Genomic DNA, 26,677 nt, shown 5'->3' on the forward strand with positions numbered 1-26,677 from the left:
AATTATATAACAATATACATGGCACAGAAAACATACACATGTATTTATAACAATATACATTATGCTATATTGTCAGATTATAAATGCATTTTTAACAATATATATTATATTAAGAATACAACTCATGTATTTATGACATATACGTTATATTAAACATGTTATGTGAGTATCTATGACAATACATATGGAGATTTATTGAGCACATTGAGCACATGGTACATTATACATGTATTATGACAATATGTTGATATATCAAGCATACTATTTATGAAAATATGTTATGATATATTGAGCATATTACAGATGTATTTATGACATTATGTGTTATGAAATGGTTAGCTCGAGCGTGGCTACTAAGGACCGAACCCGCAACTCCTGTATGGTGGAGCCCTAGATGCGTGCTGGGGTTCAGAAAGCCCCCTGCCGGCGTGAACTCTCAATAGTCTCCTGTGTTGAGTGATTTCATAAATTTCTGTCAATAAAGTTATTGATATTGAAGAAGTGGCTGGCAGTCAGGGCAAGATTACTTCCGGTTCGGCCGGACATTCGCGTTTTTCCGACCCTACCGGAAATGCATTGCCCGGATTTAAAGCCACGTCCATATTTACCTTCCTCCTCCCCCCGCCCCCTCTTGCTCAGAAGCGTTTCCGGGGCCAGGGTGTTCCTCCCCGCCCCCTGCCTCTCCGGTGTCTGGCTGGAAGCCCCCTGACTCCCGGAAGTTCCCGCCCCCAGTTCGTGCCCCCGGCTCCCCGCCTCCCCGCGGCTTCTGCTACTGCTACAGCTGCTGCTCTGGGCTTCGGCGGCGGCGGGAGCGGCAGCGGCAGCAGCGATGGCAGAGGTGCTGCTGCTGCCGGAGGCGGCGGCGGCGGGGGACCGGGACACCAGAGAGAAGCTCGCGCTCTGGGACCGGAGGCCCAACCCCACGGCGCCACTTACTGACCGCCAAACGGACTCGGTGCTGGAGCTGAAGGCGGCGGCGGAGAACCTGCCAGTGCCGGCCGAGGTGAGAGCAGTCGGGCCAGGCCAGACTGGGGCTGGCCCCCGTTCGCTCCCTTGAGGGGCGGCAGCCTTGGTGTCCTCCTTCGGCCACGTTCGCAGCCCCTGTCCGGTCAGTTAGGCCCCGGCCGAGCTCTTCCTGGGCACCGGGGGCTGGAGCCTCTCTAGTCGAAGGTCTTGGGCCCTCCCTCCTGTCCTGAGGGAGTCCGTACTTGGGGAAGGGCCCTTTCCACGCTCCCTTCTTTTCTCCACTAAAGATCCTTCGACCCGCTAGCTCTTTGCATGATCCGTGCCTGCCTCCAACCAAGCCTCAGGTCAAGTCCCCACATCTCCCCCCTCTTCCAGATTCCTCACAGATGGAGTGATTCACCTGCCATCATCCCCCTTAGAACAGACGCTGCTTGAGAACTGGTCTACCTGCCGTCATTACCTCGTCCCGCCAGCCTTTCCCTTCTCTTGAGCCTTCTCATGCTGCAAGGGTTCTGACTTGACACCTTCGTGTTACCTAAAAACTCTCTCACTGCTTATCGCCAGTTAGCTCCCGAGTCCCGTCATTTGTGCCTTTGCCACACGTATGTCCCCTTTTCTGACACTCCTTACACAGACCCTTATTACCTGTGTTGCTGCAGTAGTAGCCTGCTGGGTGGTACCCTTGCCTCTCATCTGCAACCCCATTCTCTCTATTGATGTTTGTTTGCAGAGGGCAGATCTGATCTGATCGTCCCATCCCTCCATTAAGTCTTTTCCACTGGCTTCCTGTCTAGGACCAAGCAGAAAATCTTGTTAGACTTTTCAGACGCTATAAAATCCGCCTCCTTCTATCTTCTCAGTCTTTTTTTATAACTTATGGTCCGGTGACATTTTGGCTTCCCTGCTGTTACTTGAACACTACATTCCTCATCTCACAACTCTTTGAGTATTTGCACTGGCTCTTCCTCATTCCTGGAACTCTTGCTCTTCTGCCTTCCCTTGCTTCCTTCAAGTCTGCTAAAGTCCCACCATCTGTTAGAAGTCACTTCTAGTCTAATCTTAATGTTTTCCAACTAAGATTATCTCTAGCACACTGCCTCCTTATTATAGGTTAGCTATCTGCTACTTATCTATGTGATAGATAAAAAGTGATAACTTACATTTATATGGTGTTTTGGAAACAAAAAAAGGCAGCTAGATGGTTCTGTGGAAAGAGAGCTGGGTTTTGAGTTAGGAAGACAGGAGTTCAAATTTAGCCTCACACACTACCTTTGTGGCCCTGGGCAAGTCATTTAACCTCTCATTACCTCAATTGTAAAATGGAGATAATCATAGCACCTGCCTCCCAGTTGTTGTGAAGGATAAATGAATTAGTATTTGTAAAGTGCTTAGTGCAGTATCTGGCACATAGTAGAGGTGTTCAATAAATACTTGTTCCCAGCTCTCATCTCTTCTCCTCCCCTTATCTTGTGTATATCTTGTTTGTTTGTAATTATTTTCTTTTTGTCTCCCCCATTAGACTGAGCTCCTGGAGAACAGTGACTTTTTTTTTGCCTTTTTTTGTATCCACCAAGATTAGCACAGGGTGTGGCATATAGTAGGTGCTTGATAAACTTTTGTTGACATGATATAGTATGGCCTTAATAAATGTTGACTTACTGGAAACATACAAATGTAATAAGTCATAGTATTTGTGTTTGGGGTCTAATATTGTGAGTGAGGGTGGAGTGATAAGTCACAAAACTAGAAAAACTTTAATATGTAGTATTATATGCATAATAGTGTGCAAGAAGTTATACATGGTGGTATGGCATAGTGGAAAGAGCTTATCTTGGTTAGAAACTTCCCCATCCTGGTGGCTGGAGGAACTGACCTTGGGTAAGTCACTGACCCTCTCTAAAGCTGTTTATCTGTAAAATTAATTCACTGATTATCATTAAGTGCATATGTGCCAGGCTTGATACTAATCCATTGAGTTACAAAGACTCCCAAATAATCCCAACGATTAATGAAGTTACATTCTACTGGGGAAAAATTTATTCAGAAGAGGAAATAAAAAATATACGAAACAAATACAAAGCAACTTTTGTCAAGAGGGAAGGCACCAAAAACTATAGTGATAAGGAAGCTATCTAATAGAGATGGAATTAAATAATGCTTGAGCAATGAAGAAAGCAGAAGGACCTAAGAGCCAGAGATGAGAAAGAGAATGCTTTTGGACCTCAAAGGGACAGCCTCTGCAAAAGCAAAAGCACTGAGTGGGAAAGGGCATTTTGGATAAAGAGACTATAAATGGACTAGTTTAGCCATAATGCAAAATGGATGAAGGGGAGTAATGTGTAATTTAGAGCCAATTTTTAAAGCTAAATAAAGAAGTTTTAATCTTATTCTAGAGGCAAGCAACACTGGAAATTCTTGAGCAAAGGAGTAATGTGATCAGATCTGTTCTTTACAAATATGTTTGGCAGTTCTTTGAAGTTGGACTGGAGAAAGAGATGGGAAGTGGAGAGACCAATTAGGAAGCTATTACAATAGAGTGAAGGTCTGAAGTTAGGCTCTTTGAGAGTAGAGTAAGATGTCTTATATAGGAGACTTTGGCAACCAATAGGCTATGGAGAGTATGGGAGAATATCTATATCCTCTTGAGGATACCTACAAGATTGTGAACTTGGTTGACTGGAAGGATGGTGAGGAATTAACCTATTTAACAAGATTGTTGTGAAGATAATGTCTTGTGCACAAATACAAGTTAAGACAGATAATATCTCCTAAAGCCACGTGCATATAGCTCTACAGTGGGAGAAGTTTGTCCCCTCTTTTCCTTAGGACATTTGCTATACCATTTGAGCTCTGGATAATGAACTGCTGCTAGGTTCCTGCCTATTATATTCTTGCCACTGAATCATCCTTTGTTTGTCCTTGGTTAATTTCCTGAGATTATATCCTTTGAGATTTCTCTGCCTACATTTTTCTTCTGGGAATGCTGGCAAGATTACTTGGGGATATTTTGCTGTAGGAAAGCCCTTTTTAGGTTTTCATATACCTCTCTCATCAGTGTTATTCGTTTTCCCACAGTATCCTGGAAGGTGGTGAGTGTTGAGTGGTGATAGAGAAGATAAAAATTGAACATATTGAATTAATATGATAATTTGCTGAAATACAAGTTATACAGAGTATAATTGTGTACTGCTGAAAATCATTGTCATAATCTTTTTTTTCTTAAACCCTCACCTTCTGTTTTAGTATCAACTCTTAAGACAGAAGAGTGGCAAGGGCCTGGAAATAGAGGTTAAGTGACTTGCCCAGGGTTACCCAGGAAGGGGAAGTATCTGGGGCCAGATTTGAGCCCAGGGCTTCCCAACTCCAGGCCTGGCCTCCTCTCTATTGTATTAGTTGTCCCATCACATAGTTTTTTTTTTCTTTTTTTTTAAAGGTTAACAAATTTTTTTTTTTAAACCCTTGTACTTTGGTGTATTGTCTCATAGATTGGTAAGGGTGGGCAATGGGGGTCAAGTGACTTGCCCAGGGTCACACAGCTGGGAAGTGGCTGAGGCCGGGTTTGAACCTAGGACCTCATGTCTCTAGGCCTGACTCTCATGCCACTGAGCTACCCAGCTGCCCCAGGTTAACAAATTTAAAAAAAAAAAATTTTCCCTCCCAACTTGGGTTTTTATTTTTCAGAAAATTTTCCCATGGTTACCTGATTCATGTTCTTACATTACACCCCCCCATCCCCCACCCCCAGCTGACTGCATTTCCACTGGTTTCTTCCTGTGTAGATCAAGACCTATTTCCATATTATTGATAGCTGCTCTGGGGTGGTCGTTTAGAGTCTACATCCCAAATCATCAAATCATGTCCTCATCAACACATGTGTTCAAGCAGTTGTTTTTCTTCTGTGTTTCTACTCCTGTAGTTTTTCCTCTGAACATCACATAGTTTTTCTCAAAGCAAAGTAAATAAAAATTTGAGTGATAAACCATTAATGTGGGTTTCACCTCAGGTACTTTGCATCATTGACTGTGAGCATATCTTTGTAGTTTATACAAATAAGAAAATGTGGGGCAGCTGGGTGGCTCAGTGAATTGAGAGCCAGGCCTAGAGATGGGAGATCCTAGGTTCAAATTTGGCTCCAGACACTTCCCAGCTGTGTGAACCTGGGCAAGTCACTTGACCCCCATTGCCTAGCCCTTACTGCTTTTCTGTCTTGGAATCAGTACAGAGTATTGATTCTAAGATGGAAGGTGAGGGTTTAAAAAAAAATAAGAAAAGGGTGAAATTAATTTTTTAACCTTTTATATGGTGACTTAGAAGTAAAAATATTATTTTATAAGCAACATTTGTCACTTTAAAAAATTGAATGCTACTAGTAAATGAGAATTTGGTACCTTTTCTTTCTTAGAACCTATCTTCAAATTTTAGTGGCAAACCCCTCCCCTCCCACCAAACACAAAACTTTCACCTTTACTTTGTCAGGCTGGGCCAGGGGAAAGCAAATGATATTGTTTCCTATGTCCACCTTCCAGTAGCCTGGTAAAGAAGATTCCAGGTGTGTGGAGTAGGTACTAAGTAAATGAATGATGAAACAGGTTGGCTCTTCTGACACAAACTGGCAGAATGTCTGAGAAAGTGACCTGTTGCTCTCAGTGTCTCTATATTTTATGTCTGGTTTTGCCTGTGTTCCTGAAACAAGATATAGAAGCCAACTTTCCCAAAAAAATTTTTTTAAACTATCATATGGCACAAAAAACAGACTGCTGTACTGAGGAAAAGGTTCAAACACTGGCCAAGTATCCTCCAGAGCTGCATAAGGAACCTTTTCTGAACTATAATAAAGACTTGTACCACCTACTTCATAGGGTTGTTGAGAGGAACAAATGAGAGAAGGTATGTAGCAGGATTTTCCAGTTTAGATCATGTTATATAAAAAAAATAACTCGCATTTAAATAGGGCAATTTAAAGTTTGCAAAGTGCTTTAAATCTGACATTTGATTAAATGTAAGCTATTTTCTTGTGAGTAGGAAGGGATATTAGAAATAGGATTCTGAATAATTAAATTGTAATTTTTTCTGTCATTAACAAGTATATCCCAATGGGCTTTATACCATTTTAAAATAAAAATTTTATAAGATAAAGTATGCATTGTTTCTGACCTGGGAGGCTGGCTGTATAAAAAGTAGCTAACCGTTTGTAGGTGTCATAAAATCATTAACATTTTTTATATAATCATTTCCTTCATGTAGGCAGGTTCCTTATACCCATGCCATAACAGAAATAGAAGTGAGTTTTCTTTCTAGTTATCTCTCAGTATAGCTCTCAATAAAATGCTAAAATAAATCACACCTGAAACTATTGAATTCAATTCAGGACACTTCAGAGCTGCCTCCCGTATTCAAGCCTGATACTGTGCTGAGCACTAGGGTTGTTTGTGGATCTGTGATCTCATCATCATGTGTTTTTTTTCTAGAGCAGGGCAGATTGTAAACCATCCCTGCCTTTTCTTCCTTTGGGATCTTTATGCTTTTTAAAAGACTTTCCTCTGATTCTTTTAATATTCTGTGGTTATAGATGTAACTGATGAAGTGTATGTATCGTTCATTCCTTCAGTCTTGCTACATGATTAGTCCATCTTTTCTGGTTACAGATGTCCTTGGTTATCCACTTCCACATATTAGGGACACAAGATGAAACTTATTTTGAGGGATAAGATAAAGATAAAATTATAAACATAAAATAAATATTGGGACAAAGGAGAGAGTTAGACAAAATATTCTTGGAAAATTGGGGGATGGAGAGATCACTTTGATTGGGGGTGTAGTGGGGTGGGATTTAAGGGGGCATGGGAGCAGGGAAGGTAAGGAAAAGGAGAAAAGCAGGATTCAGGGAAGATTACATAAAGGATTGTAATCTGAGCCAGGCCTTGAAGTAGGATTTCATGTAGTAGTAGGATTTCAGCAGGTAGAGAAAGATGTGAAGGGAGTATATTCCAGGAATTGGGGGATAGTCTTTGGGAATGTATAGAGGCCAAAGAAAGCAGGATAAGTTCTAGAGTGTTTGAAGGAAAGGTGTGTGTGTGTGTGTGTGTGTGTGTGTGTGTGTGTGTGTGTGTATGTATTTAAAGTTGGGGGCCATATTAAGAATGACTTGGAAAGCTAGAACAATCAGGTTGTTATATTTTGTCCTATAAGCAGGAGAGGCATTCATAGCTTTAGTGTAGGGCTGTGACTTGGGTAGTTCTATTCATTAGGAGATTATTTTGGTAGCTGGTGAAAGTAAGATTGGAAAAATGAGAGTAAGGGCAGGAAAGGAGACACAAAAGAGGTTATCCAAACATTGAGAGGGGGGAAGGGCAAAAAGGACCTAAACTTAAATTTTTTTTCTAGTGTGAATAGAGAAAAGAGGACACATAGGAGAAGTTAAGGAGTAAAATGGACAAATCTTGGCCATTATCTCAGAAGGGGAGAAAGGAAAAAAAGCCTGGAACATTTTGAGTCTGGATGACTAGGATGGGAGTGATATCAGAGATACAAATGGGGAAACTGGGAGGAGTAGGGGATTTTTTTTTTTTTTTTTTGAGATAAAAAGATCAATTTGGGTCCTATTGGGGAAAAAAGAAGAAGAATGGTTCAGGGTGTCATGGAGAAGGTGGAAATGCAAAACTGGATATTTTAATCTCTGGGTATTACTGTTAAAGTTATATTCTTTTTTATTCCATCTTTTTCATTTTTATTATATTTTTTTAACATATAAAGAAATTGAAAGCCAAAGTTACATAGATCCTTAGTGGCAGAGTCAGGAATTAACCCCAAGGCTTCTGTGTCTAAATTTAGGGCACTTTTCATTATATTATGTAGACTTAAAAAACAAGCAAATAAACCCTTTTTTTCCATCTTAGAATCAATACTGTGTATTGGGTCCAAGGCAGAAAAGTGGTAAGAGCTAAGTAATAATGGGTAAGTGACTTGCCCAGGGTCACACAGCTAGGAGGTATCAGAGATATGTTTTTCAAGATTTTTTTTTTGTTGTTGTTGTTTAAACCCTTAACTTCTGTGTATTGTCTCATAGGTGGAAGATTGGTAAGGGTGGGCAATGGGGGTCAAGTGACTTGCCCAGGGTCACACAGCTGGGAAGTGTCTGAGGCCGGATTTGAACCTAGGACCTCCAGTCTCTAGGCCTGACTCTCAATCCACTGAGCTACCCAGCTGCCCCCAGAGATATGTTTTTTAATCTAGAGTCATGCTACATTTTGAATCTCTGGCTCTTGTTATACCAAAGGACCTCATTGTATTATATAATTCCTCATGCTGATGAAAAATGTATTGAAATTTTTTAATGAAATTTTTAATGCTTTATTTGCTTCTATTGACTTTTTGGATGCTCTATGGAAATAGGTTTATTGGAGGTAATGTGTCACAACCAACCCACTTATAATAACCTTCCTGGATTCATCTTAATAGTTCATATTTAGTATTTAGATTTTTTTTAGTATTTAGTATTTCATTATTTGGTTCATAGAATGCTTTTAACAATCTGTGAGGTAGTTTCTATTATATTATTTTGTAGATGAGGAACCAGGGCTTGGAAAAATGACTTATCAGAGATAGTTGGCTAGGAACTATCTTAGCTAGGACTTGAGCGATACACTTTCCATTTTGCCATATCAGTCCCTAGAATCTTAGTTTCCCTTACAACCCATCATGAATTTATTTAAAAAATTTTTTAACTCGCTGTATTTGTATTTTTAGTTTACACTAGTTTTGAATTCATAATCAGTTTTCTGATTTTGATTTTCTAATTTGATATGTAAAATAACATTATTTATTTGACCTAAGCTAATGTCTTTCAGGCTTTACTTGTGCCTTCTAATTCCAAGATTCCATGATTTGATGAACAAGTTTGTATTCACTCTTGTGAGAATGTGTTTCTGATGCCAGGGATATCTTTGTTTGTTCCTTACCTTCTCTCATGTTTTTGGAGTGAAGTTTAAGCTTATGGTAGTGGAGAAAGAGAAGAAATACTTTTTAAAATGTAATTGAATTGAATCAAAAGGACAAGCCTGTGGGGAAAGCCCTTTGGGCTGTGGAGACTTTCTTGCTACTGAGTATCTCTATTCTGTACACTGTTGTTTATACCTTTATGATATATACATTGATTATATTTCTGTTCATCTTTCTATACTTAAAAGCCTTGATCATTTAAATCTCTTTTTATATGGCATACAATTTGATATTTTAGTTTTTTTCCCCCTGACTTCTCTAGCCTGGTTTTGTTTTTCTTTGAGGCATAGCTGCTAAAATTTCTCAGGCTTATTTTTTCATCTTTTATTTCCTCATCTGTAAAGGGAGGAGTAGTAGTGGCATAGTACTAGTCGTCTAAATCTGGATCTGGTCTTGGTGTGGAGACAACAAGGGTTTATACAAAAGGAGGAGAAATGTTTTCTGTTTTGCCTCGAGTAGCATTCCTTGGGATACTTTGTTGGGTTCTGGAACTGGAGAGGGAGATTAAACTGATGTCTCTAGGTAACACTTGTATCTGGGAATAAAATCATGAGGGTGGGGTAAGCTAGAAGGGATTTTTAAAGGTCATTTGGTAGCTGTGAATTCCATCTCTTGACTCCATACTTACCCAATTTAAGTGGTTGGCAGTTGTGAGAAAATTGATTTTGGATTTAATCTGTCAAGGTGCTAGTCTTCAGTATAGGGTAGTTTCTGGAGAGAGGAATGAACAGATGAATGATAAAACCACTTATTATTAAACACTTACTAAGCAAAAAACGTTGTGCTAAGCTCAGGTAATGAAAACAGATCTCACTCTAATGACAAGAGAGAATCCATAGAGGAGGTTTCAACTACAAGTCAGAGGAAAGACCCCCTGGTCCTTAGGGTGAAGAGTCAAAGCAGAGGCTAATGTAGTTTATTTAATAACATTTCCATTGCTGAAACCTCATTTGTTTCTGATATCAAACCATTTGACAGTGACTTTGGTGTTGAGAAATTTTGGGGACCTCAGTAGTTGTGTCTACTGCAGTACTTGCAGAAGAAGTTGTCAGGTCATCATCATCAGGATGCCTGGGAGAGGAACGGGAAGGGAGTATGAACCCTGGGACGTAAAACCAGTGGTGTCAAACTCAAATAGAAAGGGGACCACTAATCTATAGATAAGGAGGGAGACCTGCAGGCTTCGTGTTGACTTAGAAAACCATATGTTTTAACTTTATCTATACTCTATTATGTTTTATTCATTTCATTAAATATTGCTCAGTTATATTTTTAATCTTTGGGAGTGTTGGGTTTTGTGTTTGATACCTCTGAAGTAAAAAGATCTCTGGAAATTAAATGAAGTTGGAAAAAGTGCTGAACTTGGAGTCATGAAATTGTATTTCTAATCCTGGTTCTTCTACTTATTGCTTCTGGCTTTGACAAGTCACTGCTTCTTTTTGGATTCCAGTATTGGATGAAATAGGCTTTAAAGTCTCTTCTTGTTCCTGAGCTATGACCCTGTGATAACTAGCAAGTGATATGACTCATGCTGTGATCCTAAGATGCTGTAAACTATAGGGTCTGTCAGAGAGAAGGAATGAGTGCCAGGGGACATAGGGCTGAACTACACCTTAAAAAAATTGACTCCCTCTCCCCCAGAGCTTTATGAAATATTTAGTATCCATATGAACAACAACATGATTCAAGTATTATTATCTCTTTTATAGATAAGAAAACTGAGAGTTCCTCTCCTTTAAAATGGGAATAATAATAGTGCCACATCCCAGAGTTGTGAGAAAAAAATGAGATAATAATCATTAAGTACTTAGCACAATACTTGAAACATAGTTGACACTATGTAAATACTTATTCCTTTCCCTTTCCTTGATCATATTAACTGGTATCATTGGTAGGATTTGGACCTAGCTCTTTTGACAAGATGAGGCGATTGACAGACAGCACTGAGTTTAAGAGTGATCATTTCAAAAGGCCATTAAAAATTATTTGGCAATTTAAGAGATTGTCACTGACTTTGGAGAGAACAGTTTCTGCTAAAAGATGACATTAGAAGCTAGAATGATGAGAAATTAGAGAATGAGAGGAAAGGAAATAGAGGTGAATTTGGTACATAGCCTAGCCTTCTCAAGTTTATCCATCAAAGGGAGGAGAGGGTTGGGATGATAGCAAGAGGGGATGGATAGATCATGTGAAGATTTTTTCAGGAAGGGAGAGACGTGGGCATTTTTGTAGGCAGTAAGGAAGCAGCCAGTAGACGAGGTATTGAAAATAAATAAGTGAAGATTATTGAGGAAGCAATCTGCTAGAGAAGATGGCATGGAATGGGACCACTTTGACTTATAGAGGGTTTTGCTTTGGAAAAGAGAAGGTCCACCTCTTCATGGGAGACAGGGAGAGAGAAGGGCAGAAAGGCATGTAGGTGAGTTGAGGAAGAGGAGACAGGAAGAAGCTCTCACTGAGGTTTTGAACTGAGCGGTGCGGGGGAGAGGGGACCATAGGAGGCTCGAGGTGGGTATGTAAAGATTTAGAAGAGCTGTGATGGTGAGGTTCAATAAGTTTAATGGCTGTAGACAATACCCCAACTCTTAAAAAGTCTTGCAAAAGCATATCACTTACTTCAAGGGGATTTTGGTGGGAGAGTATGTATGGAGCAGCACAAACTCACGTTCATAGTTTTTGAGGATTTCATTTTCCTTCTTTATCAAATGAGGGAGGTTGGACTAAATGACCTTCAAGGTCCCATAAAGCTCTAAATCCATGATTCTATTAGAAAGATAACTTAAAAATTATTGCTGACTGCTGGTGGTACCTTTGTGTCATTTTAGTATATGAAATACAATGTATATCAAAGGAAGAGAGGAAGTGTAACCATTAGCTTCCTAGTTTATAACTGTTTTATTAAGCATAGTCAATAATGTTATAAGATGCTTGCTATTAATGAATATATTTTTGGGTCTTAAAAGACATTATAGGTGGTAGGGAATTAGTTGGCCTGACTCAGTTATATTTAGAGATTTTGAAAGTTATTTAAATATCTTTGTGGCCCTTTCTTTACAGCTCCCTATTGAAGATTTGTGCAGTTTAACTTCCCGATCATTGTCCATCTCTCTGACTTCCACGGTGCCAGAATCTACAGAGGATATTCTTTTGAAGGGATTTGCCTCTTTAGGCATGGAAGAAGAAAGAATTGAAACTGCACAGCAGGTAATTGGTAGCAGCTTTAATAAGGAGTTTTTTGATATATTTTAGACATTGTAAGTCAAATAAAAGGGCTCTAACTTTAAAAGACAAAACAAAAAAAGTCAGTGTTATTTGAAAATACTTAGAGAAAACTCATAGTTTTATGTCAGTAGCAACTAATTTCTAAAAATATGGAACTATTTCTCTGTCATTTTGCTAGATAAGTAGAGCTATATGTCATTCTATCAATAAAACCTTTATTAGTCTGGATTTGGTTGGTGAATTTATAGCATTTGTCTTATTAAAGTTTTTTTTTATCACCATTTGATTTTTTTTAACCCTTACTGTCTGTCTTAGTAATACTTTAAGACACAAGGGCTAGGAAAGCAGGGTTTAAGTGACTTGCTTCGGGTCATATAGCTAGGAAGTGTAGGACCAGATTTGAATCCAAGCCCTCCCAACTTTGAGCTGGCACTCTTGCCCACTGTACTACTTAGCTACTCCCTCTCCCCGATTGTTCATGAAACAAATACTTAAAATCAACCATTGTCAGCTAGGTGGTACAGTGGATACAATGCAGAACTTGATGTCAGAAGACATGATTTAGAATCCTACTTCAGATGCTTCCTAGCTATTCGACCCCGGGCAAGTCATATCCTCCTCCTCCTGCTGCTGTTTAGACAGTGCTTTAAGGTTTACAAAACGCTTTATAAATATTTTTCATTTGATCTTCACAACCTGAGGCAAACAGATTAAATGACCTACCCAGGGTCACCTGCTAGGGAACAGGTTTGAGTCTAGATTTGATCTTGGATTTTTCTAACTATAGGTCAAGTGTTCTATTTGTTGTATCACCAGCCTTCCACGGCTAATCCCACAGAGCCTTCATCTGTAAAATGGGGTTAATAATAATCTACTTCACTGAGTTATTGTGAGGATCAAATGAGTTAATATGTAAAGCAGTTTGTAAGCCTTAAAGTGCTAGCTATAAATGCCAGCCTGAAAATTAGTAAATGCCAGCCACATGCCAGATACTTGGCTAAGTGCTGGGGATATGAATATAAAAAGAGAAACATCTATTCCCAAGAACTTATATTTTAATGGAATACAACAAGTATATATAAAAATCTTTATAACATGAATGTAAGTAAATAAGTATAATATGCCAAATAGTTAAATACAAATAAGCATAACACTGTTATAAAATATGAGTTTGTTGCCAGATAGAGTAATAATTCCTAGTCTTTTGGAACTCTTTCTCTTTTATTATTGCCTTTAGGTTTTTTTTTTTTAAATATTTTGGATTAACACATTTGCTTTTCATACATTATTTATTCCTAGTTTTTTCTTTTCGATTTTCCTTTGTATATAATAAAACCTAAAGGTTTAAACAGTTTCTTGTGCCACTTTTTCTATCTTAAATATTTTGTTAATAATGAAAGTCTAGATAGAAATTATGTTGAAAAATAGATTAAGATTACTAAATTTAATATTTCATGTTATGATAAACCTTACACATTGAGAGGAAAATAGTCTTCCCATATTATCTTCCACTTCCCTTGCCTTTCTGTATCTTCTTTCTTGGCTTACTTTATGATTTTTGTCAAAAGTGCCGTACTTCTAGTCAGCCAGACTTAAAACATCCTACTTAACTTTAGCTTAAACTTTCTCCCTTGTCCACCCTCTCCACATTTGGTCAGTCATCATCCCATTGTGTAAAATTTTCCTGTGCAATGTTTTTCAGATCTGTCCCTCTCTTTTCATTGTCACTGCCTTCACATCCTTTGGTCTGGGCTTTTGGTAGTTTTTTAAGAAAATCAGAATGATTTCATGGGAAACAGCATATAATTCAGCTTAAGAACTTGCTTTCAGATCCTGGTTCTACTACCTGAGTGACCTCAGTAGAGTCAGTTTTTCTGAGTCTCAATTTTCCTCAGCTGCAAAAAGAAGGGTTGGACATAATCTTTAACTTCTCTTCTAGGTAAAAATCCTGTGAACCTATGACACTATCTTTCAAGTATTGTAGAAGAAAATAGCCTTTTACTATGTCTATGAGTTTGTTGATTAGGACTTTTTCACTACTTTCACTTTGGACTTGGATAGTAGCAATCTATTTTTTAGTACTAGATATTTTTCAGTTGGATAATTTATCTTTGATTCCTTGCTAATTAGTATTAACCATTCATTTATGCACTACACTACAAGACAGTTAAATTTGACAAACTAGCCAACATTAGCCATTAGTTTATTCTTTTCATATCACAAAGAGCTTATTCTTTATCTACTGTTTCTCTAATAATGCTTTTTGTTTTCTCTCACTTCAAATGTCTCTTATTTAGGGATGAAAACTTGATGTCCTTTGGAGTTAGTTCTTTTTGATGTCTTTTGATTTTTTTCTCTTGAATTTTAAATTATTTGTTGACTATTCTTTTGAATTCTTCCCCTTCTGATTTTGGATCCTAACACATATTTAATGCTTTCTGTATGAGACCCCAAATGTCAAAATAGAGATAGTGCCTTAGAGCCTTAAGGACTTATTGTAGTGTGTTAGTCCACTTCATTCTGTATATTTTTGTAGAATTGACAGTTTGACTCTTATCTTTCTAGTTCTTCTCGTGGTTTGCACAGCTACAAACCCAGATGGAGCAAGATGAAGGAACGAAATATAGGTATGCAGCTCTCTTGTTTGTGGCATGCTATTCCTTTGAAGCTTACGGTCACTGTCTCCTGCAGCTGTCTGAGGAAAAAGGCTTCTTTGCCCAGGATCAACTCACAGGGAAAATTCTAACTGCAACATTTACTTAATAATAAAAACACAGCTTGAAGTTAACTCATTTTTGTAGCTTCTTAATGACTAGCATCAGAAGGAAGACTGTGGAATAACACTTCTACAACTTAAAAAAAGAGAGAAGTGGGAGGGGAAATGGGGAGTTTGGTGGAGATAATAGAGGAAGCCCAGATTAGGCAGTATGCTAGAGTGGACAGAGAACGACCTCTGGAGTCAGAGAACTCTGGGTTCAAATCCCCGCTATTCATGTTTCCCAGTTAGGGTAGGAGCTCAGTTTCTTCTTTTGTAAAATGAAGGGGTTGGACCAGAGCATCTTAAGTCCTTTCCAGTTCTAGGTTCCTGATACTATGATTCTGTGACAGGTGTGGATATCTCCATTGTGAGTGAGGATAATCTTCATCATAGTTTTGGAAGATCTGTATTATTATCTCTCTTGTACATTTGGGGAAATCCTGAAAAATGAAGTCAGTTACTGTGGAAGATTCAAACTCAGGACTTTCAGGTTCAGGTTCAAAGACACTTAAATGAATTCAACTGGAATGTGAACCCTTGTTCATTAAAAACACATTGCTTCTTTGGGCATTTGTGGTGAGGTGTAGAGTCAGCTAGCCTGGGACTTGTCTGTGTGGGTAGGTTCCATTGGAAGGGAGAATGTTTCTTTCAATTTGGTATAAGTAGCTGCTGGACTGAAGGCTTGGCAATGATGATCTTCTGTGTTGCCTAGTTTATAGGGGGATGGTTTTCATTTGGTGATTTATTCAGCAAACATTTAGGCAGTGCCTACACTGTGAAGACCTCTCTGCTAGATGCTGGGGGCTTCTGCCTTAATGGAGGGTATAGTGTAGTAGAGAAATAAGACACAAGTGACTATGACCTGTATTTTTATCTTTTAATAACTTAGCATCTATAGGACAATGTAGGTTTTTTTTGCCTTAGTCTTTTAGCTAGAAGCATTGATGCTCTCAAAAATTTCTTGGAGATGATCTGGATTTCATAAGGAAAAAAAACTACCTGCCTTTTTTGCTAGTTATGAATTTCTATAGTTCATATATTAAAAGTGAATCTAAGTTCCCTGAGCACAGGACATTAAAATGATTTGTATAATTTACAAGTTTAATTTTTATCTTCCTTCAGCAGTATTTTCTCCCTGGAAGTGATAGAGATAAATATAAACATAGTTTACAGTCACTTTGACAAGCTTTGGATTTTATAATTCTTTAGAGGTTTTTCCCATAGTGGTTCTTTATCTTGTTAAGTATTATAAATTTAAAGAATAAAGTTATAAAGATAATTATGCTTTAATTTGTATTCTTCTAACTATATTATGCTCCCTTTACCACTACTATTATTTTGTGCAATGGTAAACCAAAATTTTCCAAGCTTATGGTGAATTGCATGCTTATTGGTGAACAAGTAGGATAATTGTTTTAGGTACCTCATTGTGTAGAGACATTTATGGGGTGGTTTTTGAGATTGACTGTAAAATATATTCACTCATCTCTTAGTTATTCTCACGTAGATCTTTACAAAAGTTTTTCCCCCATGTAGATTTTATAAATTTTCGTTTTTTACTAACTACCTATTGCCCCAACCACATTTATTCTGCTTTAATAATGATACATTTATTTAGCACTCTGTGAACCATAAGGCATTACATAAATATGTTTTGGTTATTTTTGGTAAGGCTTGTAAAGCATTTTGCAAGTAGTATTTTTACAGAGAAAGAGCTTGTGATTTATACAAGGTTATATATATAGTAAGAGATAGAATAGTAACAGAACTGGGATTTGAAATCAAGTTTCTTTTTCTTAGCTAACTACCTGGATTAGTTGATGTGTATTTAGGAAATAGAAACTCATCTGAATATTATCCCAAGTGAAACATAAAGAAGATAAGCATTATTATATTAAAAATATACATATAGTAGTTGAAAGACTAATAGAAATTAAATTTGTAATTTTTGTTGTTTGGAATTATCTAAATGTGATTTTTATGGAAGGAAGGAAAGAAAGAAGCATTTGTTAAATACCTACTATATGCTAGATATTGTATCTTTAAACACTTTATAAAGAGTAACTTATTTGGTCCTCAAAACAACCCTGGAGATAGATTCTGTTATCTTCCCCATTTTATAGTTGATGAAACTAAGGCAAACAGTGAAGTGCCCAAGATGTCTGAAGTCAAATTTGAACTCAGATCTTCTTAACTCTAAGCTTTTCACTCTACTATTAAGCTGCTTTTTGTTATTTCCAAAGTATTTACAAATGTGAGTTATTGTCACTTTAGCAGTGACACTTATAGCAGGACACATATATTAGGTAGCAGCTGGAGGCCAGCCTATAATAGGAAATCAGAGTGCTGCCATGGAAAGAGTGCTGGGATGAGAGGAAAAAAACCTTAGTCTGCATTCTGTCTCTGCCACTTCCTCTTTGTATGACTGGTTAAGTTGTGTTACCTCTCTGGGCTTCAGTTTCTTCACCTGTAAAATGAGGAAGTTGGACTAGAGGATCTGAGTTTCCTTCCAAGCTGTATTTAGGATCCTCTAATCTGTGCCACACAATTTTTGTTCATTGGCATGAATAGTAATTAACAGTATAACCAAATATGATCTAAACACTAACAAACTAAAAGATGAATTTAATTTTTAGGTGTATTTTTTTTCAATAAGTTATTTAACATTTAGTTTTGGCTGAGAAGAAAGGTGGTATGTGTGTATCTGTGTGTATATGCAGCTCTTTTTGTTATAGTGCTTGGTGTCCTAATCTTCTGAATTGGTGATCTGACACTAGATTTTAAAAGTCAATTTATTGTTTATGGTTTTATGGCTTATGCCTGTTGTTTGTTACAAAATCAGTGTCCTGCTATCTTAAGTACTGAATCAGTTTATATGCTATTAGCTTTATGTTTGTTGAGGACAATCATTTTTTTCATTAGCAATATTGAGTTTTCTCTTCTGAAATTCAAGGGTTCTGGGAAGCATGTTAATGCAGCTCTATTTGTTGACTGTGCTTGCTGGTATCATTTCTGCCAATCCCCTTTTGGTTCTGTTTTCTAGACAGATGAGGGATTACTTGTCTGGGTTTCAGGAGCAGTGTGATGCCATACTGAGTGATGTTAATAGAGCTCTTCAGCATCTGGAATCTTTGCAGAAACAGTATCTTTTTGTGTCCACCAAGACAGGAACTCTGCATGAAGCCTGTGAACAGCTCCTGAAAGAGCAGGTAATTTAGTTATGGGAAGGAATGTCAGGGGTACTGTTTGATGTTTTGGTTGTTGAGTGGCTAAATGGAATTGTTTTACATTCTTTTCCCCCCCTTTTTTAAACTCTTACTTTTTGTCTTAGTAACATTTCTAAGACAGAAGAATGCCACAGGTTAGGCAATTGGATTTAAGTGAGTAGCCCAAGGTCACACAGATAGGAAATGTCTAAGGCCAAATTTGAACCTCCTTACTCCAGGCCTGGTGTTCTATTCTATCCGCGGTGCTTCCTAGCTGCCCCATGTTATTCCTTTAATTTGGTAAATATTCATTGAACCCTCCTGTGTACTGTGCTAGGTGCTGTGCGTGGCTTATGTTGGCAGCAATCAGTATGCTGAACAAAATCTTGTACATAAGGAAAGCAGTTGACTTTCCTGAATCCTGAGCCAGTTCACCTATTTTTTTTTCCAGGTTAGAGATTAAAGGATATTCGTTTGTTGCCTTTAATGCTTAAAATCTTTTTGTTAATATGAATGATGATTATAGTGCACTGGGTCTGGAGTCAGGAAGACCTCAGTTCAAATCTAGCCTCAAACTCTAGCCATGGGACCCTGAACAAATCTCTTAATCATTGTCTACCTCAGTTTGTTCTTCAGATTTGTAAAGGTAACATGAAATGATACTTTGTGAAACACTTTACAAACCTTAAAGTGCTACACAAATACTATTTCTTCATATAGTAAGAATGAAAATGTAACTTACTTTTACTGACCTTAGTGAAAGTTTGGCTAACAAAATATCAGATACATTTTTTAGTTTTTAGGTTTCGGTTTTCCATCAAATGGAATAGAAAGAAGCTTTAGGGTACAGTGGAAAGAGCACTGGATTTGGAATCAGAGGCTTTGGGTTTGATGTCTGGTTCTACCTGTAATACCTGATGATCTTGGATGACTTACCCGACTTCTCTGGACCTTGGTTTTGATATTTATAAAATGAAGGAATGGGACTCTAAGGTTCCTTTCAGTTTTAAATCAGTTCTCTAGAATCTCATGATTAATTTGTATTTTTCCACTAAGGAACTAAATGAAATTTATTTTAAGTGATTGTATATGTTTTCTGAATCATGATTATAATTTGAATTAACTATTCATTTGATATCTCTTTCAGTATTTGTTGTGAGATTCCTGTAATGTTTTTTCTCTCTTGTAAATAGTCAGAACTGGTTGACCTAGCTGAAAATATTCAACAAAAGCTTTCGTATTTTAATGAATTGGAAACCATTAATACGGTATGTATTAAATGCTTTCAGTAATAAATAGTGTTTTTATTCTTAAGTGCTTATCTCAGATATTTGAAGTACTAAATGCTTATTGACTAGCATAATTTGCTTATATGATATTCTGATTGAAAAATGATCTCCTTGATTTTTAAAAATATTTCTTTTTCAAACTTAAGTACTGCTGTATACTATTTAAGAAGTTAGGGTTTTTTAGATGAGGATTATGTGTACACACACGTATAATGTATAAACAGTGTATTTTTTCTGTATATTTTTACACAATATAATACATATTTTACATAATATAATACATACATATGTGTATATTTTTACATGTATATTTAATGAGTAATATGCATTAACAGAATAAAAATGACAAGATAAGCATAAGCTTCTTGGTTGAGAGAGCTTAACAAGTACTTAATTGACAAAAGAAGTATCATGGGAAATAGCTTGAGATACAACTGAAGATACCAAAAGAGGAAATACTAAATAGTGATTTTATGATGTTATTACTGAATATTAGTTAATCTTTTCCATGTAATTCTAAGTATTAGTGAAGTATAAACTTAGATACTTTAAGGGGTAGCATTTTAATATAGGAATGTAAACATTAGGGATGGGGATAGGGATTAGACTTGGGATTTCATTGATATAAGGAACTTCTATGAGCAAACTCCTCCTACATTAGTGGAGGTGGCACCTTCTCTGCAACTTAAATTTTTAAACAGTTGCCTTCTAGCACTGAAAGGTAGAGTAGATTGCCTTCAATCACATAGGCAGGTTATGCCAGAAGTGGCATTTGAACCCAGGACTTCTTGGCTTTAAGGATAGCTCTGTATCCACCATGCAGCTGGGGTTCTCTTGAGTCTTTGTTGGGAGGGAGGAGTCAAAACTAATAATACTAAGATGTTATTTGCATATTAAAATACTTCCTCTTCCAACTACCTATCTGTATGAGGCCAGCTTTTCTTCACATACAATTCAACCAAAGCAATGTATTGCAACAGATTGAATAGAGAAGCAGATTTGAGAATATAGCTGTTTTCTGTTTTGCTAAACATCAAAGAGATTTGGAGAAATAAAACAATGCAACTTTTCTACCTATATCTTTTTTCTTCTTATAAGCACCACCTTCCCTACACCTTCGAAAAAAGACTTCTCAAATTTTAAAGGTTATATTATCCTATATAAAATTCATTTGGAGTAAACTGAGTTAAATTATTTTTTTTTAATTTCTCAATATAAATGTGCATTACAGATTTAGAAGTCTGCCTTACTGACTAAAAATCTGCTGTAAAGACTTGTGCAGTTAAATAGGATTTATTCTGATGGGAAATAGTAATATTACAGCTGAGGAAGGTGCTTTGCAAACTTTAAAGTACAGTATAAATGAGATTTATCTATTACTACTACCATTACTATGATGTAATTTTAAAACTTTTTCCTCTGCCTATTCTTGTATAGCAAGGCTGATGTATTTTTTTCCTTTTTCTTTTAAAGAAATTGAATTCCCCAACGTTGTCTGTGAACAGTGAAGGATTTATACCCATGCTGGCTAAGTTAGATGATTGTATAACATATATTTCTTCTCATGTAAGTTACTTAATTTTCATATACTTTAAAAAATTATTAGAGCTGAAAAAACCCAAACCTTAGAGATCATTTAATCCACTCCTTTCACTTTAATGCTGAGGAAGCTAAGACCTTAACAGGTGAAGTTTGGTTGTTGTCATGCAGCTAATGAATGACAAAGCTGTGGCTTGAAGCCAGGTGTAATGAATAACTTTCAAGATAAGTGCCATTACACTAATGCCTTTTATAGGCACTGTTTTATAATTTCCCATCTATGTATTTTTAAAAATTTCCTGCAAAAGAGGATAAAAAGTTGTGTGTATATATTTTCCTCCAAACCTTTAATGGCTGTTAACAGTGAAGAGAATGCATTCAGTTTCTTAAGGGTCTCACTCCTGGGAGGAGACTATCATAAAGATTCACACTGCTTTGAAATGTGCCTTTTTTTTTTTTTTTTAAATATACGCTAACATTATAATGTTTGGCCTTTTTTCTCTGGAAATTAGGAAGCACTCAGGATCTGGGGAATTGGAGAGCAGTTCCTCTTTTGATTTAAGTCTTCATTTACCATCTTCCCTTTCTCCTTCTCACCTACATATCCCTCGCTTTTTCTCTGGATATTGGTATAAGAAGCAATACTGTGTAAAAATATCTAATGCTATATAAATAACTTTTCCTGTTTTGGCTCTTACAATTTTCTATAGTAATGCTTTTGTACTCACCAATTTTTTGACATTATTTTTTAGTCTTTTTTTTTTTTAACAAGTTCTCTCTTATTTTCAGCCTAATTTCAAAGACTATCCTGTTTATTTACTCAAGTTTAAGCAATGCCTTTCTAAAGCTATGCACCTTATGAAAACTTACACTGTGAACACACTGCAAAACCTCACAAGTCAATTAATCAAACGGGTGAGTCAATTTATCACAATACATCTTTTATCTTGAACTGTTTATTTCGTATGCATTACAAGTGTGAATTTAATTTGTTATGATTTGTTCATATTATGAATTTTCAAAGTATTAGGTGACAACTTTACCTAATAGCATTAAGCTTTACTTTGGAGTTTGGAAGCTCTTCTAGTTAAAACATTTCATTCTTTTTTGTGAGTCATTTTTGATGCTTTATGTGGGCATGTAAGCAGAATGGTATCAATAGAAAGGATTATGATTTTTTGCTAATTCCTTTAATTTCTCTCTTCCTTTCCATTGAATGTATTTCTTTAGGATCCTTCATCTGTGCCAAATTCAGACAATGCCTTCACTCTATTTTATGTAAAATTCCGAGCTGCTGCTCCCAAAGTCAGAGTAAGTTTGCTGAGTTATTTATAAGAATATTCACTGTAACCATTACATCTGTATAAGAACAAGACAATTGAATCATGATATTGGTATTTATGTTTCTCTTTTTTCTTTTAACTGTAGACTCTCATTGAACAAGTAGAGCAACGATCTGAGAAAATACCAGAGTAAGTAAATAGAAATCATTCAGTTTCCCAAGTACTTGCCAATCTGGGAATGTTGTATTTTTAAACACTGTTTCCTTTCTGGTCATTTACTGATGGTAACCCGAACCAGAGCCATGGCTTTGTTTCCTGAATTGTGGAAACTTACTTTAAGTAAATAGGACCACATTGAAGATTCAGTTAGTCAGTTAACATGGAAATAGGCTGTCTCTTGCAGTCATTATCCACAGTTAGTGAACAAAACCCTGAGTGAATTTTCCTTCCTTCTCCAAAGAAGTAGGATTGTCATCCTCAATCATCTTGGCAGATTACTTGTGTTTTTTTGACTATTCATATAAATATCTCTCATTATTAGTATAAATAATTGAGCTCTGACATATTTTAGAAATCTAGCATCATTTTCTATAAAAGGTATTGAATCCAAACTTATTTTGGTATTGAATCCAAACTTAATGTCCTAACTCAAAACTTTGTTTTATGTTCTCTTTCTAGCAGCACCTAGCACAGTGACTTCTTTGCACATAGTAGGCGCTTAGTAAAAACTGGAGTTGAAGCAAATCATACTTCTAAATTTTAAATGAAATTTAATACCTGAAATAAAAGTATAAAATTGAGAAATTTTTTTCCTCTCTGTCAGATACCAACAACTTTTAAACGAAATCCATCAGTGCTACCTTGATCAAAGGGAACTTCTGCTGGGTCCTAGTATTACTAGTACTGTAACTGAGTTAACAAGTCAGAACAACAGAGATCATTGTGCCTTGGTAAGAATCTAACTTTCTTTTATAATTTCTTCTTAGTGAAACCCCCAAAAGTTATATCTGCTTATAAGATTATTTTTGTTCTCATGTGTAAAATTATGTCAGGCTTCTTTTCCCCTTTCCATTCTAGACATATTTACTAAATTTCATTGAGAAAGCAGAACTTTCTCAAAAAGTAGAGATGTATTTGGTGGGGGGAGATTGTGAGGGGAAAGTATGTGGAAGGAAGCAAAATCATCACACTAAACTGATTTTACGGAGATAGAAATAGCTAAATAAGTATTGATCTATTGATCTTTTCAAGGTTGCATTTTCTAAACTTTTTAGGTGAATGTCATTGACAGTTAACCAGATTTTCTTCCTTTTGTTATGGCAATGTTTTTTGCTTGATGTAATTTTAAGTGAAGGGATGAAAAGTTTCATGAACAGGTTTCTTATAAAGATCAAACTTGAGTTTGATGATAAAAACTTGATTATAATACTGGAAATGTTCTTTAGTAATTTGTCCCCTTTTTGATTATAGGTTCGTAGTGGCTGTGCCTTCATGGTTCATGTATGTCAAGATGAACACCAGCTTTACAATGAATTTTTCACAAAACCAACATCAAAATTAGAGTAGGTGGTAAATGGATTTTATATTTGGTTTACAGGTTTCAATGTAGGGCCCCACAGTGACCTCAGATAAGTTGGGAACTAACTTTCTTTGCTTATGCTTATAATCGAGTATAATAGCAAAGGAGTATTACATTTTTAAACTATAGAAAGTTTTTGTTTTCCTTCTGTGACAAAACAAACATTTGGAGGTGGGTTGAGAGGAAGATGCCTGGGACCATTTTCTTCCAGAGACAAGTGATACATTAAAAAAAGAACAATTTGTTACTAGGATATTTATTGCATTCAAATTCTTTGTGATTGGCTCATTTACTACTTAGGTATAATATTGTGGAAAGAAAGAAAACTAGTAGGGATGAGGAGACTGGTTTTGGTCTCAGCTCTGCCATTAAAGAGCTGGCTTTTAATTTCTCCAAATCCCCTTACCTGCAAATTATGGAATGGGGTTAGATTAGATGGTCTGAGAAGTTCCCTCATCATTGTAGTGATGTCAGACTTAAGGGTAAAAATGGCTTTTATGCATAATATGATACTATTTTGTTCACTGTGAACTAGAATATGAAGAAGTAAATATTATTCTTTTGAAAATATTTCTATTCTATGGAAAAGAAAATGCAAAAAATAAAGAATAAAATAAATTGCATTTTTTAGTGAGGATGTGGTTTTTAATGGTAGTGAATTTTAATAGCTTCTAAGCAGTGCAAATTGGTTCTGAGCTGTTATAACTTATTTTAATATCCCTCAAAACTTTCATATGTCATTTTAGATCATCGATAAGAAAATATATTACAAATGGAGAGAGCTTTTTTACTCATGCTTAGATTAATGATTAAGCTTCTTGTGGGATCTTGGAAGTGTTGCTTTGAATAATATTTTTCTTTTTTATTGTAGTGAACTTTTGGAGAAACTGTGTGTGTCCTTATATGATGTCTTCAGGCCACTTATCATTCATGTTATTCACTTGGAAACTCTGTCTGAACTTTGTGGAATTCTTAAAAATGAGGTGCTTGAGGATCATGTACAGAACAATGGTAATTTACAAGTAAAAAAAATCACATTTTCAGAGTTTTTTTCCTTGGATGAATAAGTAAAACAAGAAATCTTCTCCACAGTGAAGATGAATTTTTTTTTTTTTTTTTTTTACCCTTGTACTTCGGTGTATTGTCTCATAGGTGGAAGATTGGTAAGGGTGGGCAATGGGGGTCAAGTGACTTGCCCAGGGTCACACAGCTGGGAAGTGGCTGAGGCCGGGTTTGCACCTAGGACCTCCTGTCTCTAGGCCTGACTCTCACTCCACTGAGCTACCCCAAGATGATGAATTTTTTGAGAGGCTCTTATAACTAAAATTTTGGATATTTTGTTGATTTTTTTTTAAAAATTGCCAATTCGAAATACAACCATATGTAATATTTAGGCTAATTCTGAGTTTATTTTATAAATGAATTAGTAGAATACTGAGCCATGAGTTAAGAGACCTGGATCCTAATCTCAGCCTTGCCATTAACTAATTTTGTGACCAGGAAGAAGTCACATTGTCTGGGTTTCAATTGATATATCTGTAAAATAAGAAGTTAGATAAATTTCTAAGGTCTTTCTTAGTACTTTGGTTTTTTTTGTTAGATGTTATCTGATTTTGAAACCCTAGGGATAAGCCCCTTCACCCTGAGGGGATCCAGGTGGATCTGAATTTGTATTTTAAGGTGTTGGCAAGAGAGGGCAGTAATATCTTGATTACATAAGAAGTTTAAGTTTATTTCTCTTCTGGGCAAATTTGGTATTAAATATGAATTATTTCTTTTTTGAGTCTCTATAACAGATTAAAAAATTAGGTGAATAACGATGTAAAGGAAAAATTTATTTGTTGTTTCAAAATACTTTTAAGTCAGACTTCTTAGATAGGTCTTGGGCATTTTAGTATATTACTTTATTGCTAAGAAGCTGCCTGAATACAGAATTCTTTTTAACACATTACACACAATACATCTTTTTTCAAATTATGAAAAAGGGAAAGTCATACTTTGAAATTGAAGTATGCATCCAAGTGACAGATTTTGAGAGCATTGCATTTTGCTGTGGCTTAGAAAAACTGATTTTATTAATCTTGTCCTGGCATTTTTGTTAAGATTGTTTTGGGACTCACTCAGTAGAAATAATGTATTTGCTCAGAGAAGTAAAGCAAAAAGCCCTAGATGTTAACAGAACTTTAAGCCTCTCTTTGGTATCAACAGGAAGTCAGTTAATATAACTAGACTTCCTTTGGAATCCCCTCAACCAATCTCAGTATGGTTCCTCAGGAAGACTGGCTTCCTGGTATCAACCGATGATCTACTGATGGTAAGTGTATCAGTGTTATTAAAATATTAATGATGGTCAATAACACATCTGACTGCTAAAATTAAGGATGGTAATTAATCACAGCTTCAAAGGCTGAAGCTGGACACCTCTCTGTCCCTTCAAGTTCCCTTAGAACTCCTTTGAGGCTGCCTTGTTGTTAGGCCAACCAACAAAAAATCAGTAGCTGGTTTGAGTTTTATAATAAGGATTTTACTTGAGGTATTCAAATAATAAGGGAAGCTGATGGAAGGGAATAGGGTTTTAGGAATCCCTAAATGAAATCTATTCCTAGCTCAAAGTATATAATCCAATAGCTTCAGAATGTTGATGGCTGGGCTGGGCCAGGCCTACTGGCCTGTTTTAATGGACACTGCCTGCCTTTAGACTGATTAGATTGCAGCTTGATTGAAGAGAAAAAGATGGATAAATCTTCTGTAGTAATTTGTTGAATGATGTTAATAGACCCTAAAGCTCAGTAGTAAATCTTGTAACTTCAGGGTATGTTGGTTGATTCTGGGTTTGA

The 26,677-nt window shown here is 36.4% G+C and overlaps 1 protein-coding gene across 1 annotated transcript in view; it reads left to right on the plus strand.

The window, feature by feature from the left end:
• The first annotated feature begins 319 nt into the window (after positions 1–319).
• Positions 320–26,677, plus strand: part of COG3 (component of oligomeric golgi complex 3) — a 68,843-nt gene continuing 42,485 nt past the window's right edge. Inside the window, exons 1-14 of the mRNA XM_044669391.1 lie at positions 320–377; positions 485–686; positions 733–1,003; positions 12,022–12,168; positions 14,752–14,813; positions 17,988–18,153; positions 19,344–19,418; positions 20,913–21,005; positions 21,768–21,893; positions 22,209–22,289; positions 22,407–22,450; positions 23,085–23,211; positions 23,732–23,823; positions 24,712–24,851. Coding sequence (XP_044525326.1) covers positions 320–377; positions 485–686; positions 733–1,003; positions 12,022–12,168; positions 14,752–14,813; positions 17,988–18,153; positions 19,344–19,418; positions 20,913–21,005; positions 21,768–21,893; positions 22,209–22,289; positions 22,407–22,450; positions 23,085–23,211; positions 23,732–23,823; positions 24,712–24,851 — 1,684 coding nt within the window. The remainder of the gene's footprint in view (positions 378–484; positions 687–732; positions 1,004–12,021; positions 12,169–14,751; positions 14,814–17,987; positions 18,154–19,343; positions 19,419–20,912; positions 21,006–21,767; positions 21,894–22,208; positions 22,290–22,406; positions 22,451–23,084; positions 23,212–23,731; positions 23,824–24,711; positions 24,852–26,677) is intronic.

The sequence above is a fragment of the Gracilinanus agilis genome, chromosome 3 (assembly GCF_016433145.1).
Source record: "Gracilinanus agilis isolate LMUSP501 chromosome 3, AgileGrace, whole genome shotgun sequence".
NCBI lineage: Eukaryota > Metazoa > Chordata > Mammalia > Didelphimorphia > Didelphidae > Gracilinanus > Gracilinanus agilis.